This window comes from Ipomoea nil, unplaced genomic scaffold, assembly GCF_001879475.1.
Source record: "Ipomoea nil cultivar Tokyo-kokei standard unplaced genomic scaffold, Asagao_1.1 scaffold1978, whole genome shotgun sequence".
In the NCBI taxonomy this organism is placed as follows: Eukaryota; Viridiplantae; Streptophyta; class Magnoliopsida; order Solanales; family Convolvulaceae; genus Ipomoea; species Ipomoea nil.
Genome location: NW_017618406.1, coordinates 1,518,447 through 1,536,792, shown reverse-complemented (window position 1 = coordinate 1,536,792; position 18,346 = coordinate 1,518,447). Strand labels below are relative to the sequence as shown.

At 34.5% G+C, this 18,346-nt stretch overlaps 2 protein-coding genes and 1 long non-coding RNA gene across 8 annotated transcripts; 2 read left to right on the top strand and 1 right to left on the bottom strand.

Annotated features, from left to right (window-relative positions):
* Positions 1-1,287: 1,287 nt before the first annotated feature.
* LOC109147239 (F-box/FBD/LRR-repeat protein At1g13570-like) lies at positions 1,288-3,174 on the bottom strand. 2 transcript variants are annotated; one of them, XR_002048597.1, is made up of 4 exons: positions 2,254-3,174; positions 1,980-2,132; positions 1,456-1,880; positions 1,288-1,331 (listed from the first exon to the last, which is right to left on the bottom strand). XR_002048597.1 is itself a non-coding variant. In XM_019294876.1 (4 exons), exons 1-3 carry the CDS (start codon positions 3,028-3,030, stop codon positions 1,518-1,520), a joined length of 1,293 nt encoding a protein of 430 aa, XP_019150421.1. In that variant the 5' UTR covers positions 3,031-3,174; the 3' UTR covers positions 1,312-1,340; positions 1,483-1,517. The 2 variants fall into 2 exon arrangements, 1 of the variants encoding a protein (XP_019150421.1); XM_019294876.1 differs by having other exon boundaries at positions 1,312-1,340; positions 1,483-1,880.
* Positions 2,242-18,251, top strand: LOC109147262. The gene is made up of 3 exons (XR_002048611.1): positions 2,242-2,317; positions 10,641-10,654; positions 18,242-18,251. It is a non-coding gene; the product is annotated as an uncharacterized LOC109147262 (long non-coding RNA).
* On the top strand, positions 11,301-17,013 carry LOC109147249 (probable cyclic nucleotide-gated ion channel 20, chloroplastic). 5 transcript variants are annotated; one of them, XR_002048600.1, is made up of 11 exons: positions 11,303-11,554; positions 12,330-12,376; positions 12,617-12,839; positions 13,313-13,414; positions 13,584-13,711; positions 14,239-14,352; positions 15,223-15,354; positions 15,471-15,510; positions 15,767-16,027; positions 16,219-16,364; positions 16,515-17,013. XR_002048600.1 is itself a non-coding variant. In XM_019294897.1 (6 exons), the coding sequence occupies exons 2-6, from the start codon at positions 15,460-15,462 to the stop codon at positions 16,773-16,775; spliced, it is 630 nt and encodes a 209-aa protein (XP_019150442.1). In that variant the 5' UTR covers positions 14,239-14,352; positions 15,223-15,459; the 3' UTR covers positions 16,776-17,013. The 5 variants fall into 5 exon arrangements, 3 of the variants coding, with proteins under 3 accessions (XP_019150441.1, XP_019150442.1, XP_019150443.1); XR_002048599.1 differs by lacking the exons at positions 13,313-13,414; positions 16,219-16,364; positions 16,515-17,013 and having other exon boundaries at positions 11,301-11,554; positions 15,223-15,510; positions 15,767-16,024; XM_019294897.1 differs by lacking the exons at positions 11,303-11,554; positions 12,330-12,376; positions 12,617-12,839; positions 13,313-13,414; positions 13,584-13,711 and having other exon boundaries at positions 15,223-15,510; positions 16,515-16,592; positions 16,682-17,013.
* Positions 18,252-18,346: the final 95 nt, after the last annotated feature.

Genomic DNA, 18,346 nt, shown 5'->3' with positions numbered 1-18,346 from the left:
AAAGAAAAAAATGTTGGTTTGACCAATGAATAGTAAATAGGACAGAAAAAATGGGAAAGGGGGAGTAGAATATAGTGATAAGTAAAATAAGATAATAATGAATGTAATCATAGTAATGTGGTTATAGTGACATATAACTAAATAGATGATAGATGATTATATTTTCTATTTTTCAGTTTCCAGAAATTTTCAGTTAGTAAACGGCCCCTTAGTATTTAAGCAATATAATTTGAATTATTGTTCTTTTTTTTTTTTTTTGAGGAAGAATTATTGTTCTTATTTCTACTTTAATTTGCTTTTGATTGCCATATCAATCCATTTAAGGATTATGATTTTGTTTTAATTTATTTGCTCTTTAATTCGCATATGTTAAAGTTATCGAGATTATGATGGAGATAGATATAGTCAATGAACTTCGTGCGGCCATTTGTTGGGTTTTTTTATAATTAACAAAATAGTCATGTTGCACAATGGACGTATTTGGAAATTTGAGTTTTTTTATAATGATGATGCATGTCGGGTTATGGAGGTTAGTAGTCCATTTTATAACAGTGATAACTTGTAATGTTTTGTTAGTTGTCACACAAAAAGAAGTTGACGAAATGCGCATTTGTTTTTATTACATGCTTCCGCCGTACACCGAAGAGATTGCGTCTTTATTGGGTATGTGTTGATTTATTAATCATTGCATATTTTCAAATGTCATTTCACTTTGTTTTGAATATATTGATTTTCATCCTACAAGAGTATTGGGATTTTCTGTTGATGATCTTACGCTTTAGGGCCTCTCATTTGTATGAAAATGATTTAATGACTAGTAATTGGCCTATCTATGGTAAGAACTTTTCTGACTATCAAACGCCTTAACATTGTTAGATGAACTAACATATGCACCCAAAAAAAAAAATCATAATTGAAGTACAATGATACGTGTTGAGGAAGTCTTATTTTTTTTTTACTATTATATTATTATTATATAGTTTAGATATTAAGAAACTACTAAATAATTATTTAAAAATTACTAAATAGTTATTTAATTTATTACTCGTCTTCGAACTAGTTTAGGTAGATTAGTTATTTAGAAATTATCAAATAATTATTCTTAATTTAGGAACCTTTATAATCAACCCTAGGAAGTCTAATTTGGAATAATAGAACAAGCAAAAATTCAATCCCAAAAAGGGGTCTAAGGGAGTTTTGAGTCTTGTTTTCTTCTTTTCCTGTTCCAACTATTATTCTTTCTTTATTTTTCCTTATGTTTTCTTGCCCATTACGGGGTCACATAGCATACCTCATGCTGAACAACTTAGAAAACATTTCAAATTCCAACACTACAACCATTCTTTTTTTTTTTTTTTGAATATTACTGACTCTATTACAATGTAGTATCCGCCACTACAACCATTTTTTTTTTTAATATTACTGACTCTATTACAATGTAGTATCTGTCACTACAACCATTCCTTACATTTCAAAGTTGCACCCAAATTGTACATATGGAGATTATATTCGCCATACTAATAAGGGTGGATAAGCCTAAAACCATGGGTATCCAACCAGTCCTTATGCATAGGCTCATAGTAATTGTCCGGGCAGACAATTTGTGCATTTGGAGATACACGAGGGAAGCATTCCAACTTCCTTTGGATTTTTCTCACCTTGGAGGCATTCATATCCCAACGCTTCATAATAACAACTCTCTCTAGCGCAGGGAATTTTGAGAGCAGCAATTTCATAAAAAACATTTCGAATGCAGATCCATTGAATGATTCAATCTGGATTGTGTTAAGCATCTGAATCTTTAGCTCCTGAATAGCTAAGCAACCATCCGGATCCTCCAAAAGCCTTGAAGCAGCTTTTTTGTCATCATCCTCCCAGCCCTATAACTCAAGAAGAAATGAAAAACAAGCACAACTACGAGGATATTTGAAAAAGCAAAACAAGAAGTATCATACACGATTGCCAAATATATACTCTACCTTATTCACCATAACATGCAGTTCACATAGGTTGGGGCATTTTGTAAGCAATTGCATAACAAAGGCGAGCTGCTTCCAACAACCAAAATTTAAATCATATAGCTTCATCACTTGCAGATTTATTGCAATTGGAAACGTAGATGCATCCATACACTTAAAAATAGCAATAAAGAAAAAAAAATTAGCCACAACAAGAACTTTAACAAGCCATGAGAAAGTAAAGAATTATAACTATCCATCCATTTGCATCAAGTAAAATGAATTAGATTCTCACCGACAACGAAGAGCCACACAACCAAAGACTCTTAATGGTTTTCAAATGTGGTGCCAACCATCTCGTCCATTCAACCAGACCATACATAGAACCAATAACAGACAAAATTGCAAGCTTTGGAGGGCTGATCTCAAACTCACTGATCCCTATACAATGCTCAAAAGCCAGCTTCTCAAGCTTAGGAATACTAATACTAGAGGCAATTCCATCAACACTGTGCTTAAATTCAACATGCAAGAAAGCTAATGAAGTGACATTGGAAAATATATCACAAGCATTTACAGGAAAATCAATAAAGGGACCTTGGACTATCAGTTGCTTAATTATGCTGCAAGAGAGTAAACAAAATGGCAACTGATATTTTGGCTCTAGATACTTATATAAAGATATGTTCTGTTCCTCCACACCATTCGTTGACAGAAAACGACACCACCTATCAACATCATACTGCCGCGGTTTAGGATCAGCACATGAAATCTGTAGAGTAAATTTCTTAACCGGCCAAGCACGGGAAAAGAGGATATTATTGATTATGTTCATGAGCGCTCTACCATAATCATCTTGGCACTCTTGGACAGTCAGCAAGAATTCCCAATCAAACGCAAGCCGCCCATGCTGCAACCAAACATTATTCCAGTGCCTTGAGAGCTGAGCAGTTCTGGCGGCGTCTCGGGTGGGCAAACACTCCAAAATTCTGTCCATTACCTCTACTGGCAGCTCACTTATTAAATCCCTACTTGCATCCGCTACGGTTTTGAGTGGCCGACGTTGAGCCATTAAATTGATAGAATAAGGAGGCTTCAGTCGAAATCAAAAGCTAAAACCGTTGTATTCTTCAACTGCAAGATTTCGTATTTCGTAAATAAAAGGAAATTAGGAAGAGTTGGAAAGAAAACAGAGATTGGGGGAAAAGTGACGGAAACCGCACTGAATGTTAACCAAAACAACAAAAAATACACCAGAAGGCGAAAGAGGACTGCTTACCTCGTTCGGAAGGGTGCCTCTTCGCCCGTCGACTAGTAGACACTTCCGGAAAAGGGCGTTGCATGTTCGGATGGTGGCCTCTCAGACTCGCCATTGCTCTGCCGGAAAAAAGCTACGAATACACCGTCGATTATATGCACGAATGGAGAAGGGGAGTAACGCCGAATGGAGACATCATCAACTAAGGATTCTAAATTTCTAATACTAATTTGTGGTTGATGTAGGGTTAACGGGATACTAAAATATCATTTCACTAATAAACTTAACAAATTTAGACAAATACACAAAAAGACCCTAGGGTAATGAAAACAAAAAATCAGGATCGTAGAAGATTCTGTAGAAATTTGGAAGGTTTTTGTAAAATTCTAAAATTTTTTTTTGAAAGGATAAAATTCTAAATTTTATATATGTAAAGAAATAAATATTCGGATAAAAATTCGGTAGAAAACAACAAAAACAAAACAAAAAAAGGCACAATATCTTTTTATCATTTACTTTCCAAATTCAATAAATAATTACTAAAGAAAAAATACATAACAATCGGGAATATTTAACTATACTTAATATTTTAAATAATTAGTTTTTTTTTTTTTTTTTTTGGTAATGTACAAAAATACTAAACTTGTTCAATACTTTGATTAAATTTTAAAATTGAATTACCGTGTGGGTGAAATTGTTACACACACACACACATATATCTACTATACTAATAAGAGCCCAAGAGAGTTAGACCTATAATGGGTAGAAAAATCTACTATATACTAATAAGAGCCCAAGAGAGTTAGACCTATAATGGGTAGAAAAAATGGCGGTCACATATTTTAATCAAATGAATGGCTCAGATTGATTAAAAGATTGATCAGATTTAAATTTTACACTAAAATTTTCTAAAATACCCACACACCGTTACTAATTCCGTTAAAATTTTAAGAATTGCCGTTAGTTCACCGTTAACTTATTCATTGATTTTAATAAAAAAAAAGGTCTTAGGTTCGAACCTCATCCCAATCAAAGTTGGCATAATTAGTACTTTATTTTACTCTTATTAAATTATATAAATAATAATTTAGTAGTTACAACAAAAAATAATACATATGCATTTCTTTAATTTAGAATTATGTGTCCACAATGTCTTTATTCAAAAAAAAAAATTATTCATTATCAATAAATTAAATAAGATAAATAATTTTATTAGTTATATTGTCTTTATTTTTCTTCAATATAAAAAATTCTTTATATTCAAATTTATTAATTGATTATATTCGCTACATTGTCCTTACAATGTCTTTATTCCGTGAAAAACAAATTATTAATTATCAATAAATTAATTAAAATAAATATTTTCATTAGTTATATTGTCTTTATTTTTCTCAAATGTAAAAATTTTTACATTCAAATTCATCAATTGATTATATTCACTACATTATCTATTATCTTTTTTGTGCACTATTTTTCTAATTAAATATCAAAGTTATAACATAAAATAATGCTATATATTTATTTACCAAGTATTTTATTAATACCATGAAAAAATTTAAAAAAATATAATTAATAAAGCCAACCATATTAACTACCTGAGAGATTTTGTGACAAAGAGAGTATTCAAATCACACAACAAATTGAAGTGAGAACTACCTCGCAATGTCCTTGTTTGACAATTAGCAGTTAGCGGTTAGCGTTAGCGGATTTGACCTTATTTAATTATTAACATTGGGTAGAAAAAATGACCGCCAAATTATTAAATCAAATGAATGGTTCATATTGTTGAGGTTTTAATTTTTTTCTTTTAAGATTTTCTAATTTATCCTTAATTATATGATTATCCATTTAACTTTTCCGTTAATTCACCGTTAGTCCAATTCTAATATTAAAGTCTAATATAGAATTATAACTACACCATTAATCTAATTCTAATAAAAAAAGTCTTAATAGAACTTAACCACAAATCCTAATGTCGGAATCTCCTCAAACAATATTAGTATATATTTAATATTTTATGTCCTAATTTTTATTTGTTCTCCCTTATGCATGTCCCGTATTTGATTTCAACCATATCTATACAATTATTTTATTGACAATTATAATCAATATTGAATATATTATCTTGCATTTGTAAACTTAGAATTACCTATTTAACCCGCACGGGCTTAGCTCAATGGTTTAGTAGGTAGTATTTGGGAGAAGAGACCAAGGTTTGAACCTCGGCGGCGGCAATGCGGGAATTATGTTCAAAGTGGGCAGATTCCTTGTGCGTATCAGCATTTGGCCCTGTCTGTTGAACGATTGAGTCACCGTGATTTACAACTTCCCACAATACTCTGTCGGGTCGGAGTGTGAGGGGGCCTTGGGGTTGGGGACTCAACCACTCTGTCGGGTCGGAGTGTGAGGGGGCCTTGGGGTTGGGGACTCAACCTTTGGGAGAAGAATTACCTATTTAAATACGCAAATTCAACCTTCAATTATCTATGCATGAACAATTTCAATATAATCTTGCCTTAATATACTTTAAAGTACTTATTTAAAAAAAAAGCATTGGGCATTATCCCAATCGCGCAATGCGCGTTAAAAAACTAGTATATATAGAGAAAAGGGTCAAATAGACCCCTAAACATTACCCTAAAGGTCAATTAGCCCCCTAAACTTTAAAAAAGGTCAATTAAACACTCAAACATGCTAAATTTGGTCAATGAAACCCAAAAACCGGTAAATGACCTGTTTTTACCGGTCATTTTAATTCCGGCGACGAAATCCGGCCACCGGTGACGGATTCCGGCCACCGGCGAATTTTCCGGCGGCCGGCGAATTAATTTTGTGGCCGTCCGGTCGTCTTCCACCGGAGAAGACGACCGGACGGCCGCTTCTCCAATGGAGAAGGCGGCAGGCGGCCGTCTGCCGCCTTCTCCAGTGGAGAAGACGACCAGATCTGGTCGTCTTCTCCATTGGAGAAGACGACCAGATCTGGTCGTCTTCTCCAATGGAGAAGACGGCCGTCTGGTCGTCTTCTCCATTGGAGAAGATGACCAGATCTGGTCATCTTCTCCAATGGAGAAGACGACCAGATCTGGTCGTCTTCTCCACTGGAGAAGGCGGCAGACGGCCGCCTGCCGCCTTCTCCATTGGAGAAGCGGCCGTCCGGTCGTCTTCTCCGGTGGAAGACGACCGGACGGCCAGAAAATTAATTCGCCGGCCGCCGGAAAAATCGCCGGTGGCCGGATTTCGTCGCCGGAATTAAAATGACCGGTAAAAACAAGTCATTTATCAGTTTTTGGGCTTCATTGATCAAATTTAGCATGTTTGAGTGTTTAATTGACCTTTTATAAAGTTTAGGGGGCTAATTGATCTTTAGGGTAATGTTTAGGGGTCTATTTGACCCTTTTCTCGTATATATATAATCAACCAAACTAATACTTTGATTGTTTCAATTAATTGGTCGAATTAATCATTATTTTATTATATATAATATTTTTTATATTATATAGTGACCAAGTCATTGTAATAACTAATTACTCATCAAAATTACCATAAATTAGTGACAAAACATGAAATCAACACAATTATTGTCACAATTTCCATTAAAAAACTAGTTCTCAAACTGCACCTCCTTCCAATTTAATCTGAGCGCATGACTACTTCATTAATTGTAAATTCTCTCCTGCCTTTTAATTAAATTACTACGTCATCAGCTGCTTGTAATCTCTCATATCGTTTATTAATTTATTGCATCTTTACCTGCTTGTTGCAATCTCACCTCTTTAATTAATTTGTGCAACCTTACATCTTGTTGCAATCTTACCCGCTTAATTAATTTGTGCAACCTTACCTCTTGTTACAATTTCACCTCCTTAATCAAATTTTGCAACCTCACATCTTGTTGCAATATCACGTCCTTAATTAATTCATGCTACCTCACCTCTTGTTGCAATCTCACCTCTTTCTTGAATTAAATCTCGTACAATATGACAAATATGGAACGGAGAAGAAGGGGCTTCACCATGAATACAAAATGCCCAAGCTGCAACTACCATAACGAGGATGTCGACCACTACATCAGACTTTGCAAGGAGGCAGCTCAAATCTGGGAGGTATTACTACCCCACGGGGCCACTAATGAATTTTTTTCTATTGATTTTGATAGTTGGCTAACCAAAAATATCGCAGGCAATCAGGTGAATGGCGTCAAAATAGAAAACTGGGGTGAAATTTTTGCACATACGGTGTGGTGGCTCTGGAGATGGCGTTGCAACAAAGTCTTCAGGGAAGAAACTTGGGACTGGAGAAGAAAGGTTAAGTGGATTTACGAGCAACACAATGAGGCGAAAAGGCGTTTGCGAAAAGAAAATGCCCGGGTTCAAACATGGAGAAGCAGATAAGACAAGATGATGCGAGCGAAGGCTGGCGTACACTCCATACGGATGCGGCTTTCACCGGTTGCGGAGGAGTCCAAATGGTACGTGGGAAGGCGGTTATAGTAGCTCAGCTCGACAAGATCTACCAACGCCACAGAAGGAGAGTTGAAAGCTATTCTTCTTGGCCTTCAGTGGGCGAAGAGGATGCGGCTGGTAAGTGATTCAAAGCAGGCAGTGGAATGGAAACCTCCCACAGGGCCCTTGATTGGTCATACCACGTTGCGGACAAGCTTGCTAAGGAGGCAATTAGAAGCGCTAGCCAATGCGAATGGATGGAGTTCTTCGAACCTCCCGAGAGTATAAATTATTTGGGCTAGCCAAGCTTGCTAAGGAGGCATAGCGCTCGCATTGCATGCCAATCAGCTGCTCCAAAATATATCTTCCACTGCTTTCTAAATTATTTTCTTCTCCAATATGATTTCCACGGTAATATCTTCATGAATTTTTCCCAAAATTTATTCTTGGTTTCTTCATAATTCTTCAATATTCAGGTAAAAATGTGAGACTAATAAAAAAGAAATAAGGGGTTCAAAATTTAATGATATTTCTTTTTCTCAATTTTATTTTGACTAAGTCTTTACGAGTTTGACAAATATTTTTGATCTAATGAATTATTTTTTGACAAGTTTCCTATACGCATTTGATAGAAAATATTAATCATTTATTTATTATTTATTGTATATGCGTTTAACATGCATTATTGTCAAAATAAATAATTCAAGTACTAAATGTTGGAAATACATTCAATGTATTAGAACTTCACCACACGTTCATTCTAAAGCTAGAATTGTGGCCCATGTTCTGTTTATTAATTGTGGTCATGTAATTACATAACCACACGTTCCCCCCTTATTTAGCTATGAGTTGTGGCTAGAAAGACGGAGGTTGTTATACTAATAAGTATAAGCAGCCTTCCTTCCTCTTTTATAGAACACGGTTTCCAAAAAAGCCTTTCACTTCTAAATGAGGTTTATTTTCCTGGGTCTGAGCAAAGTCAGGTTCGCCTACGCTATAGTTGGTGCGAACTAAGCGTAGTTAGTTTGTGTAGCCTGTCGAAAGCGTGCCAGGGTTCTAACTGCACTGTTACCGGGCAAATAACGCTTTTAAGGTAGTGTTATTGTAACACGGCATAGATTTCCTTTCAACCATACACCAATAGTGTTTGTGCTTCTTAAAAGACTTCCAGATCGCGCGTTGACGTTGCTATTTTCCCCAACAGTTAAAAGCGTTAGTTTAGCAACAGTCAACTACTCAAATCATGGAGCATATTATAATAATTTTCTGGCGACATGATGGTGTAGCAACAACACAGATCAGCAGTGGAAGGCAGCAGCTTCATGCAGAACAATACTAGTGAAGCACACTGCTTCGACTTATGTGTAACCTTTAAGCAAGGGAGTACAACATAAATAATTATTGGATTCATATCGGAGCTTTGACCATACTCCGATGAGGTTTGTCTAATTGTATCCTCATATTTTAATATGATACATGAATATTTATATGATAACAGACTATTATATGCAAATGATTATTTTGAGCACAAGTAGTCATATATTATTGGGCATTGACCATATTCTCTTAAAATTGTCATAATGACATAATTTAGAAGATGGTTTGCCTATATCCCTGCATCCATTTTATTATTATGCTTTGAGAGCATTTGAAACGTGAAATATATATTGTGACAAGCTTTTTAGAAATTACCATTTCATATTTTATATGGTGAGTGCTTTGAATATTATAGAGAAAATTAACAGCGGTATGCACAAGGATAAGTGAATTGTTATTATTCACATGTATGAGCTTTATGATTTTGTTGTGTTAGAAGTGTTGATTTAACACTACTACTAATTGATTAAATCGACAATCTGATTTAAAGTTTATAAATTGTGTACTTATGCACATATCGAATTTATAACATTATGTGTTATATTGTGGATATGTTACAAACATTGCACCATTTGATGAGATACATATATACTTTACAGTAACATAATCTCAAATATCTGAATTATGTACCGAGACTAACATGGGAAAGTCATCATTCTTGAATACTCTGTCTAGGAAGATGGTTTTTAAGTAAACTTTGGTTTCACCACTAAACCTGGGAGTTTTTAAGAAGGTGTTGATCATGCAGGCTAGTTAGAGCGCCACTTGATCATCACTTGAAATGAGGTTGACTTTCGTATGTTGTTAAACAATCAAAGTCTTGCAATAGAAATTGTTGAAGTACTGCAATAGTAATTTTGATCGGCATCATATGAATGCTTTATATGAGTTTAATTTTCTCAAGTGAAGAAAAAGTTTTGCAGGTGGAATAACTTTGAGTGTTAAAGCTATACTTGTTAAATTCACATTGTTGAGATATATTCCCTAATAAATGTTAGTTTGAACATATTCTTTACGTATGAGATTAATTTCTTTTAAGAATATGATGTGAAGTTTGTGATTGTGTTGTTCAACTTGAAGTAGCATGTGGACAACATTATCTCTATGGCTTACTAACAATGAGAATTTGTATATATATTATTTAAATTCTTGGTTGAGTCTTGAAAGACTTCTAATTCCTATTTAAAGGGTAATTATGATGAGTTGAGATAACCAAGTTTGTTGAAATATATTCAACTGTTGAGTATGTATCAGGTAGAGTGCGAAGCTTCTATAGTGCTCCACAAAACAAATCGGCAAAACTCAGTCTACAAAGGAGCTAATGTTGGGCACCAAAGATCAGTCTGGGTAAGAGATCAAATACATTTGATAAAAATATTTATAAGTGTTGCATTGTGGGGGTAATTAACTCCTTATATTTTTATCAAAAGTTTCTCTGTTGTATTGAGAATAATGATGAAAGAGAATGTTTCATGTTAAGCATGAAAATCTCAAGGGATTATTTACGAGTAAACGAAGTACTCGTCAAAGTGCATGTAAGTTTGATCAAGAGAATCAACTTACTTGAGGGCTAATTATGAGGATTAGTCGCTGAATCATTGGAAGGACTTAAAGTCCAAGTGGTAATGAATTCGTGGTGGGTCCCACTTCTGTGGTCAAACGAAACCATGAAAAGAGTTACAAAATAGTACACTAGTTGGTCATTCCTACAGTGTGTGTACTTGTGAGGTTGAGCTACAGCTCTTAATGAATTCATAAATCTTTGAGAAGGGTGGTGTTGTTGAGACAAACCTAATGAATTCACCGCATAATGACATGAGTAAAAAGTGATCTTGGTGACTTATACTCAATTGGGGTGGTCTATGTTGAGGTAGACTTAAAGAGATCTCTGACTTGAGTGAGAAAGGGCTAACCGCCTCTTATTAAATATAACACTGCTGGAATTTTTCAATTTTCTGACCACTTTTCCGACCACCAACAGAAATGGTCGGAAAAAGTGATTTTTTAAAATTTTTTCGTCAAGAATTAAGTTGGACGAAAAATGTCGAAATTTCTGACTACATTTACCATGGTGGTCGGAAATGCCGATCAGCTTTACTAGGATGTTAGAAATAAGTCGAGACTTTTTTTTTTTTTTGCTCTTTGAATTTTTAAAATTAGTTTTAGTGTCCGACCACTGTAGGTGGTCGAAAATCCTTATTATTAAATTATTAAATATTAATTATTATTATTTTCTTTCGAAACTCTCAACCCCATTTAATTTCCGCCACTTATCCCTCTCACTCATCACCTCAAATGTTATCGACTTATCGCTTCTCTGTCTTTAACCTAGACTGCCAACGCCACCAATCCACCATCGCTCATCGCTCATCGCTCATCGCAAAGTCTTCTCGTCTCCGCCTCTCTACCTCTCACTCTCTAACTCTCTCAACCACTTCGTCTCCAGCGGTGGCCGCCAATGTCGACTCGTGGCTTGTTACCGACATACTGGAGATATTCCGTCTCGTTTCTCCCTCATGGTAAGTGTTATGTGTTCCTATTCGTTATCTTCCTCAATGTTTGAATTTTTACTCTCAGTTGTTGGTGAATCAATTTGATTTGTAACTTATTAGGGTTGTTTGGTCGCAGGGGTAGGTGGTCTGTTGTTTGTATGTTAATTTTACATAGTAGAGGAGCCTTTCTATTAGGTTATTTGTCTATTAGGGTTCTATTAGGGTTCTATGTTAATTTTACATACTTATTCCTAACTTATTAGGGTTGTTTGTCTGTTGTATACCAATGGAAGGTAAGCTTTTCTAATTTGGTAGAGGAGCCTTGCGAGGTTAGTCTACATATACATTTCTTTGGTGTATGCGTGTGCGTAGAGATGATTTATTCTACAATGCTTGTTGCTCTGCTGCCACCTCCACTAGTATGCCAATACTCGTTTAGGTTATTTTTCCTTGGTTTTTGCAATTTTGCAGTTTCTTCCCGCAATGAATCTAATGCCATATAATTCTTCTTCTTATTTATTTATTTACAGCAATGAATCTAATGCCATATAATTCTTCTTATTTATTTATTTATTATTATGGGATACCATAGTCCAAACTAGATTTTTGGTGATATTATCTTGAACTTTAAAGTAGTCCTAGGTTATATAAGAATATGTGTAGGTATCTATGAACCTTTACACTCATGTGCCATCTAACTTGTATTGTCTTTCTTTCATCATCATATTTTTTTTTATACTATATTTGGTTGTATTTTGAATATCAATGGTTTGATAATGATACTTCAGTTTATTAACCACAGGTGCAAAAGTTTCAGATTTTCACTCCAAATATTGGAGTTGTATACAGGTACTATAGCTGATGTTTATATGCACTTATATCATTTATTTACTTCTGTTGATTGGTGTATATGTCCATCTTTAGTCTTCCTAGTTCTTCTGCTTGTATTCCTAGTTAGTTGTGTTTCTACCCAATGTTCACCGTATGAGATAAGTGATAAAATTAACTGATTATAAATTAATCTACTTCTGGTTTCATGAATCATGCTTAAGAAGTTCGTCTTGAATAATATTCGGTTCTTGTTTGCAGTGACATGTGACCTGATTCTAGAGTTTTGGTTCAAAAAAGTAGGAAGCAAGCTGAACAATATCACCACCTCTATAAAGTATGAATTCTTTGTGTTCAAGCTCTGGAAGTTGCATTTTATTACCATCATTTTGCTTTGTGTGCAAGAACCTTTTATGTTCTTCAACTTGGTGTGGAGGCTGGACATCAACTTGGTTGGGAACCAACGACAGAATCATTATTATTGGTAAGCTATTTATAGGTGCATACTTCTTTTTTTTTTTGGCTTGTTGTATTAAGTACTTAAGTATATGTAAAGCATATGTCTTTTGTGCCTTATCAATGTTAGATAAGAATTATTAGGGATTATTTTGCACTCAAGCTGGGTGATAGAGTTCACTTGTAATTTGTTGAGGTATAGAGTTCACTAATTAATAAAATCTGTTTGAAAGCAAAACCGGGTTGGAAATGTCAACAAACAAACACATGACATTGAAACCACAAATAACTTAACAATATGTTATTAAGTAGAATAAAATGTTGATTTGTCTATTTAGATGATAATTTAAGAAAATGTTATTAAGTAGAATAACACTGTATTAGATTTTTATTTATTTATTTATTTTTTTTTTGCTGTTGAGCTTTTGGCCCTGTAAATTCACCTTGATGATAAGAATTGCATTAGTGACACTATCGAAGTTATTTGTGTCGACTATGAAGGGCACATGGCATGTGGGGCACATGACACTATCCATTGTTAAATTGAACTATGGATCAAGGTCTGAAACTGAAGTATGTCATTGGTTCTTTAACTGAACATAGGTATTCAAACATTCAAGCCTTTGCTTTCTATAAATTTATGAATGGTAAACTCTGTATTTCATTTTCTTCATTAAATTCTTGGAAAGTCTTATCTGAATGGATACTTGACTTTCCTATGCCGTCTTTTCGTGATTTTACTTTAAATGATTTGACCTTGTCATTGAAACAGTAAGGGCATTACATGCTTAGCTTTCAGTATGGATGGATCCCTGTTGGTGTCTGGATCAGAGGATGGCACGATTCGAGTTTGGGATACTAAAAACCACAACATCACTCGCATCTTTGGGCATGGAAAAGGTATATTTGATATTATAATATGATGGTAATAGCAAGCTCAATCAACTTTTTAGTTTCAGATTTTAGGATTAAATTTAATATATATTGTGGACACAAGTTTTAGGTATTCAATGAGCTCTAATGAACTGATTGAACTTGCTTTAGCAACTGCAAAAACCTCCTCAACTTGAGTTCCAAACTGGTTATAGGATTCATTGAGAAAATAGCATAAAACTTCTAATGTATTTGGAATATCTATGCTCTTTCGGCATATCTATTTGCATTTCTAATGTAGAAGTTTTCCTTTATTCTAACTTCATGCCTTATTTATATATGTTGTCTAAATCTTTCATTCAATTCTGTTGCTTCAGAAGATTTTCTTGATAGTTTCTGATGAAACTTTGAGATTTTGCAGAACAACTCAATATATGCATGGGATGGTTTTGTTAAGCTGCACCATTTTGTTATGCAGAAGAAGCTGCAGTTGCAGAAGGAGAAGATGGGAGATGAAACTCACTTATGTTCTTTCTTGTGGTCATGCCTTCCAGGTGTCATGAATCCACATGCTAAAGTGGTGCAGCGGTGGAACAAATTCTGTCTTCTCATGTTCATTTGCAGTTTTTATTGATCCCTTGTTCTTCTTTTTGCTGACTGTGAATAAGGTATTCACTTAACTGTGGTTGTCTTATATAACTCTTGCACTTCAACTGAATTACATATATGCGTATTGCATTTAGAATCTCTGTCTAGAAATTTGCTTTTATGAGGTGAAAAAAAATGATATTTAGCATGTATCTAATTGTTAGCAGAGTTTTCTAAATATGATTTAGAATGATAAAAATTTCTTTCTTTGCCCACCCTGTAATAAACTAATACTATTTATAATATATTACTTTGTGATATGCAAAATGTTGGTGATGCAACCTTTCCTAAAAGGAAGATAGTGACATATAAAACATTACATAAATATTGGCTCGTGTAAGTACTGATTGCAATATATTTCACATGACAGATGAATCTAGTGAACTCCCAACATTAAAGCACTCTGTTTAGTTATAACTTAGAAGTCAATTACCATAAGACACTAATCAAAATCCGAAATAAAAGCACCATACCAATTTTTATCTGTGTTTTTAATTTCTACAACATGGTGATGCTAGAGTAAATATATGTGTACCATAGGTAGATAAAATCGAGCTCAACACTGATGAATTTATGGTCCAACAGAAAGCCAAGAACTTATTTGTACAATTGTATTTAGCATTCTTTGAACAATTTCGAGAGTTCTTAATTAATTAGCTTTTTTGACCAATTAAAAATTTGTAATGTTCTTACGTGCACCCATGTTTTTCAATTTGTTTAGCATACCTGCCTTTCTTTTGTGTGTTTCACTGATTTGTATGTTTTGAATTTCCCTCTTTGACCAATCAAGATTTGGCACTTAGTATCCATTATGTTTTTTTCCCCTATTCTTAACTACGGGCACACATGTGTTTTATGATGTTTTGTTTGCCTTTCTACTTTTGTTATAGGATAACAAATGCATTGTACTGAACTGGCCCTTGACAACCACAATTGTGATTTTGAGGAGCTTGACTAATTTCATATACTTAATACACATGCTACTTCGGGTGACTATTCTCCTCACAGAGTTCAGATCAAAGGTACTTGTCGAACATGTATTGCTATTATTATTATTATTATTATTATTATTATTAGTATAATATAATGCTGTCACTGCTTCCTTTGTGACAAATCTTCTAACATTTATGCTGTCTAGCCATGTGGTGGGGTCATGTTGGTATCTTTTTGGATTACAGGTATGAAACTAATTTAGATAATTTTTAGATTTTGGTTCCATGACTTTAATTTGCTGAGGTTTACATAAGCTACTTGGATAACCCAGGGCAAAAAAGTTTATGAAGCACTTACTTCATAATCATTGAAATTCTCTCTTGGAACTTATATGCCTGCAGTATAATTGGAAAATGTATTTTAAAATCATATCTTCAATGTATAGGCGGCCTTCCTTCAGCTCTGTCCTCCTTATTTTTCTTTTTCCTACTGATCCTGCAGAGGGTGAATCAATGTCTTCGTGATGCCTGTCATACTTCTGAAATAGGAAGGTGCAGGGAATTCATTGACTGTGGGCACGACAATGATTACAGTAAATTCTCATCAGATCCAGCATGGAATCAATGGAAGAATGATACAAATTCAATTGCTTGTTTTAGTACTAATTGTTTTGATTATGGAATATATGAGCAAGCAGTCAACCTCACAACAAAGCATAGTTTATTTACGAGATATATATACTCACTGTTTTGGGGCTTCCAGGTATTCAATCTTCATAAATTGTCTTCATCTATCATTGTTTTTAATTATTTATTATATATATTGTTTGTGTGGTGTGGTGGTAAAGCATTGCAAAATTTTAGATTTGGTGTAAATATATGGTAAATGCATGCATTTCTTAATTATCCGGCCATCTGATCTGTTATAATTATTATTTTTTGGTGCGTGGTTAGCAAATAAGTACGCTTGCTGGGAATCTAGTTCCAAGTTACTTCGAGTGGGAAGTTCTTTTCACCATGGCCATTATTGGACTAGGCCTCTTACTGTTTGCTATGCTCATTGGAAATATGCAAAACTTTCTACAGTCTCTTGGTAGCAGGTACAAGTGTTACTTTGAATGCCGTGCATTATATTGTAGACAAACTTGTAGTTTCGATCTCACCTAGCTAGCTTTATGATTCTTTGAACTTCTCATTAATTAGTAGAATTATGTATGTATGTATGTATGTATGTTATTCTGCATGTTTAGGCAGTTGGAAATGTCACTGAGGCGTCTCGAAGTTGAGAAGTGGATGAGCCACCGAGGCTTGCCAGAGGGATTAAGAAGGTACCTATCTACCTAGCTACTTTCTAAGTTTTTCTTTTTGAATCTTTCTGCTCTTCCACCACTGGCTGCCTTTTGCTATAAAAGTTCAGGACTTGGAAGAAGATGTTGTGTGCTCGTTCCTTTATCCGTCAAATCCTCTTTCACCCATCATTGAATCCAAAAGTTTCTCCCGTTTTGTGGTAGCCATTTACGGTTTAGAACTTTAAATAGATGCTTATAACTCATTTGTAGTAACACTTAAGAATAGACCATTTGTAGCAATTGTTTCAAGCTTCTTATAACTCATTTGGATGCTGAAACAATTGCTACAAAACCTTATTAGCATGCATGTTTAGCTAATATTTTGACAAATGTATTTTTGATGGTGAAACAATTGTTACATCTTGATTTAAATGATTGACTAATGTTTGATTTTCTTAAATTGGTAATTGTATTGTAGAATTTAATATTGTGGTGTTAAAATTTGTATAATTGTAATAGGTCCATAATTCATTTGTAGAATTTTAAAATTTATTTTTTTTGGTTAGTAAATCTTACCGACCACCTAGTGGTCGGTAATTCAATTTTTTTAATTTTTCTTTGTAAATCTTACCGACCACCAGTGGATGGTAATTCCGATCAATTACCGACCACTAGTGGTAGAAAATATGCGCTTTCTATCCGACAACTAGTAGTTCCGACGTTCTCAACAAGAAGCCGGTATTTTTGACCACCTTGAGTAGTTGTCGGTAACAGTTAGGGCTTTTTTCCGAATCCATAAAGTGGTCGGTAAGTTGGTCGGAAATTGCATTTCCGACCTGAAATCACCCTTTTCCGACCACTTTTTGGTGGTCGGAAAAATGCAGATTTCCAGGAGTGTAATGAGGGGGTATCCCAAGAAGCTAAGTGGCTAAGAAATATGTTGATAAACGTGCAGTTGTGGGGGTGTCCAACACCTTCACTACATATACATTGTGATTCACAAACTGTCATTTGCACTGCAAAGAATAGTGCCTATGATAGAAAGAAAAGACTTACAATTGCTTTACGTCTTTAACTATTCTATAAGCCTTTAAAGGTGGTCTATACTGAGATAGACTTGATAGAGTTAAAAGTCTATATTGAGATGGACTTGAAAAGTTATAAAAGTCTATAATGCGATAAGACTTGTCCGAGTTAAGAGTCTATGGTGAGATAGACTTTGACAAGGTGGAGGTCCATATTAAGATAGACATAACAGACTTGAATACAAAGGATATTCATAAGAAGTCAAAGAGTTTGACTTTCGTAGAACCTGCTACTTAGAGTTGGTGTTTGCATTAGAGTTCAAAATTTATCTAACCAGTGAGTTCAAGATTCATATCACTCCCGGGAAGAAAATTACTCAGTGTCACTACATGTCAGTTCAAGTTCTCAAACACTGACATTAAGATCAACTCGTTTGTATTGCTCAAACTTTACTTTCTTTCTAGTCTTCTACTTTGAATGTGTGGGGGATTGTTGGAAATACATTCAATGTATTAGAACTTCACCACACGTTCATTCTAAAGCTAGAATTGTGGCCCATGTTTTGTTTATTAATTGTGGTCATGTAATTACATAACCACACGTTCCCCCCTTATTTAGCTATGAGTTGTGGCTAGAAAGAGGGAGGTTGTTAAACTAATAAGTATATAAGCAGCCTACCTTCCTCTTTTATAGAACACGGTTTCCAAAAAAGCCTTTCACTTCTATATGAGGTTTATTTCCTTGGGTCTAAGCAAAGTCAGGTTCGC

Coding starts and splice junctions, on each gene's coding strand:
- LOC109147239 (XM_019294876.1), bottom strand. CDS start 3,030: ATGGCTCAACGTCGGCCACTCAAAACCGTAGCGGATGCAAGTAGGGAT. Junction 2,133..2,253: donor TGTGTGGCTCTTCGTTGTCG/GTGAGAATCTAA, acceptor GCTATTTTTAAG/TGTATGGATGCATCTACGTT. Junction 1,881..1,979: donor TGCATGTTATGGTGAATAAG/GTAGAGTATATA, acceptor CTTGAGTTATAG/GGCTGGGAGGATGATGACAA.
- LOC109147249 (XM_019294896.1), top strand. CDS start 11,331: ATGTTATCGACTTATCGCTTCTCTGTCTTTAACCTAGACTGCCAACGC. Junction 11,555..12,329: donor CGTCTCGTTTCTCCCTCATG/GTAAGTGTTATG, acceptor TATTAACCACAG/GTGCAAAAGTTTCAGATTTT. Junction 12,840..13,583: donor CGACAGAATCATTATTATTG/GTAAGCTATTTA, acceptor TCATTGAAACAG/TAAGGGCATTACATGCTTAG.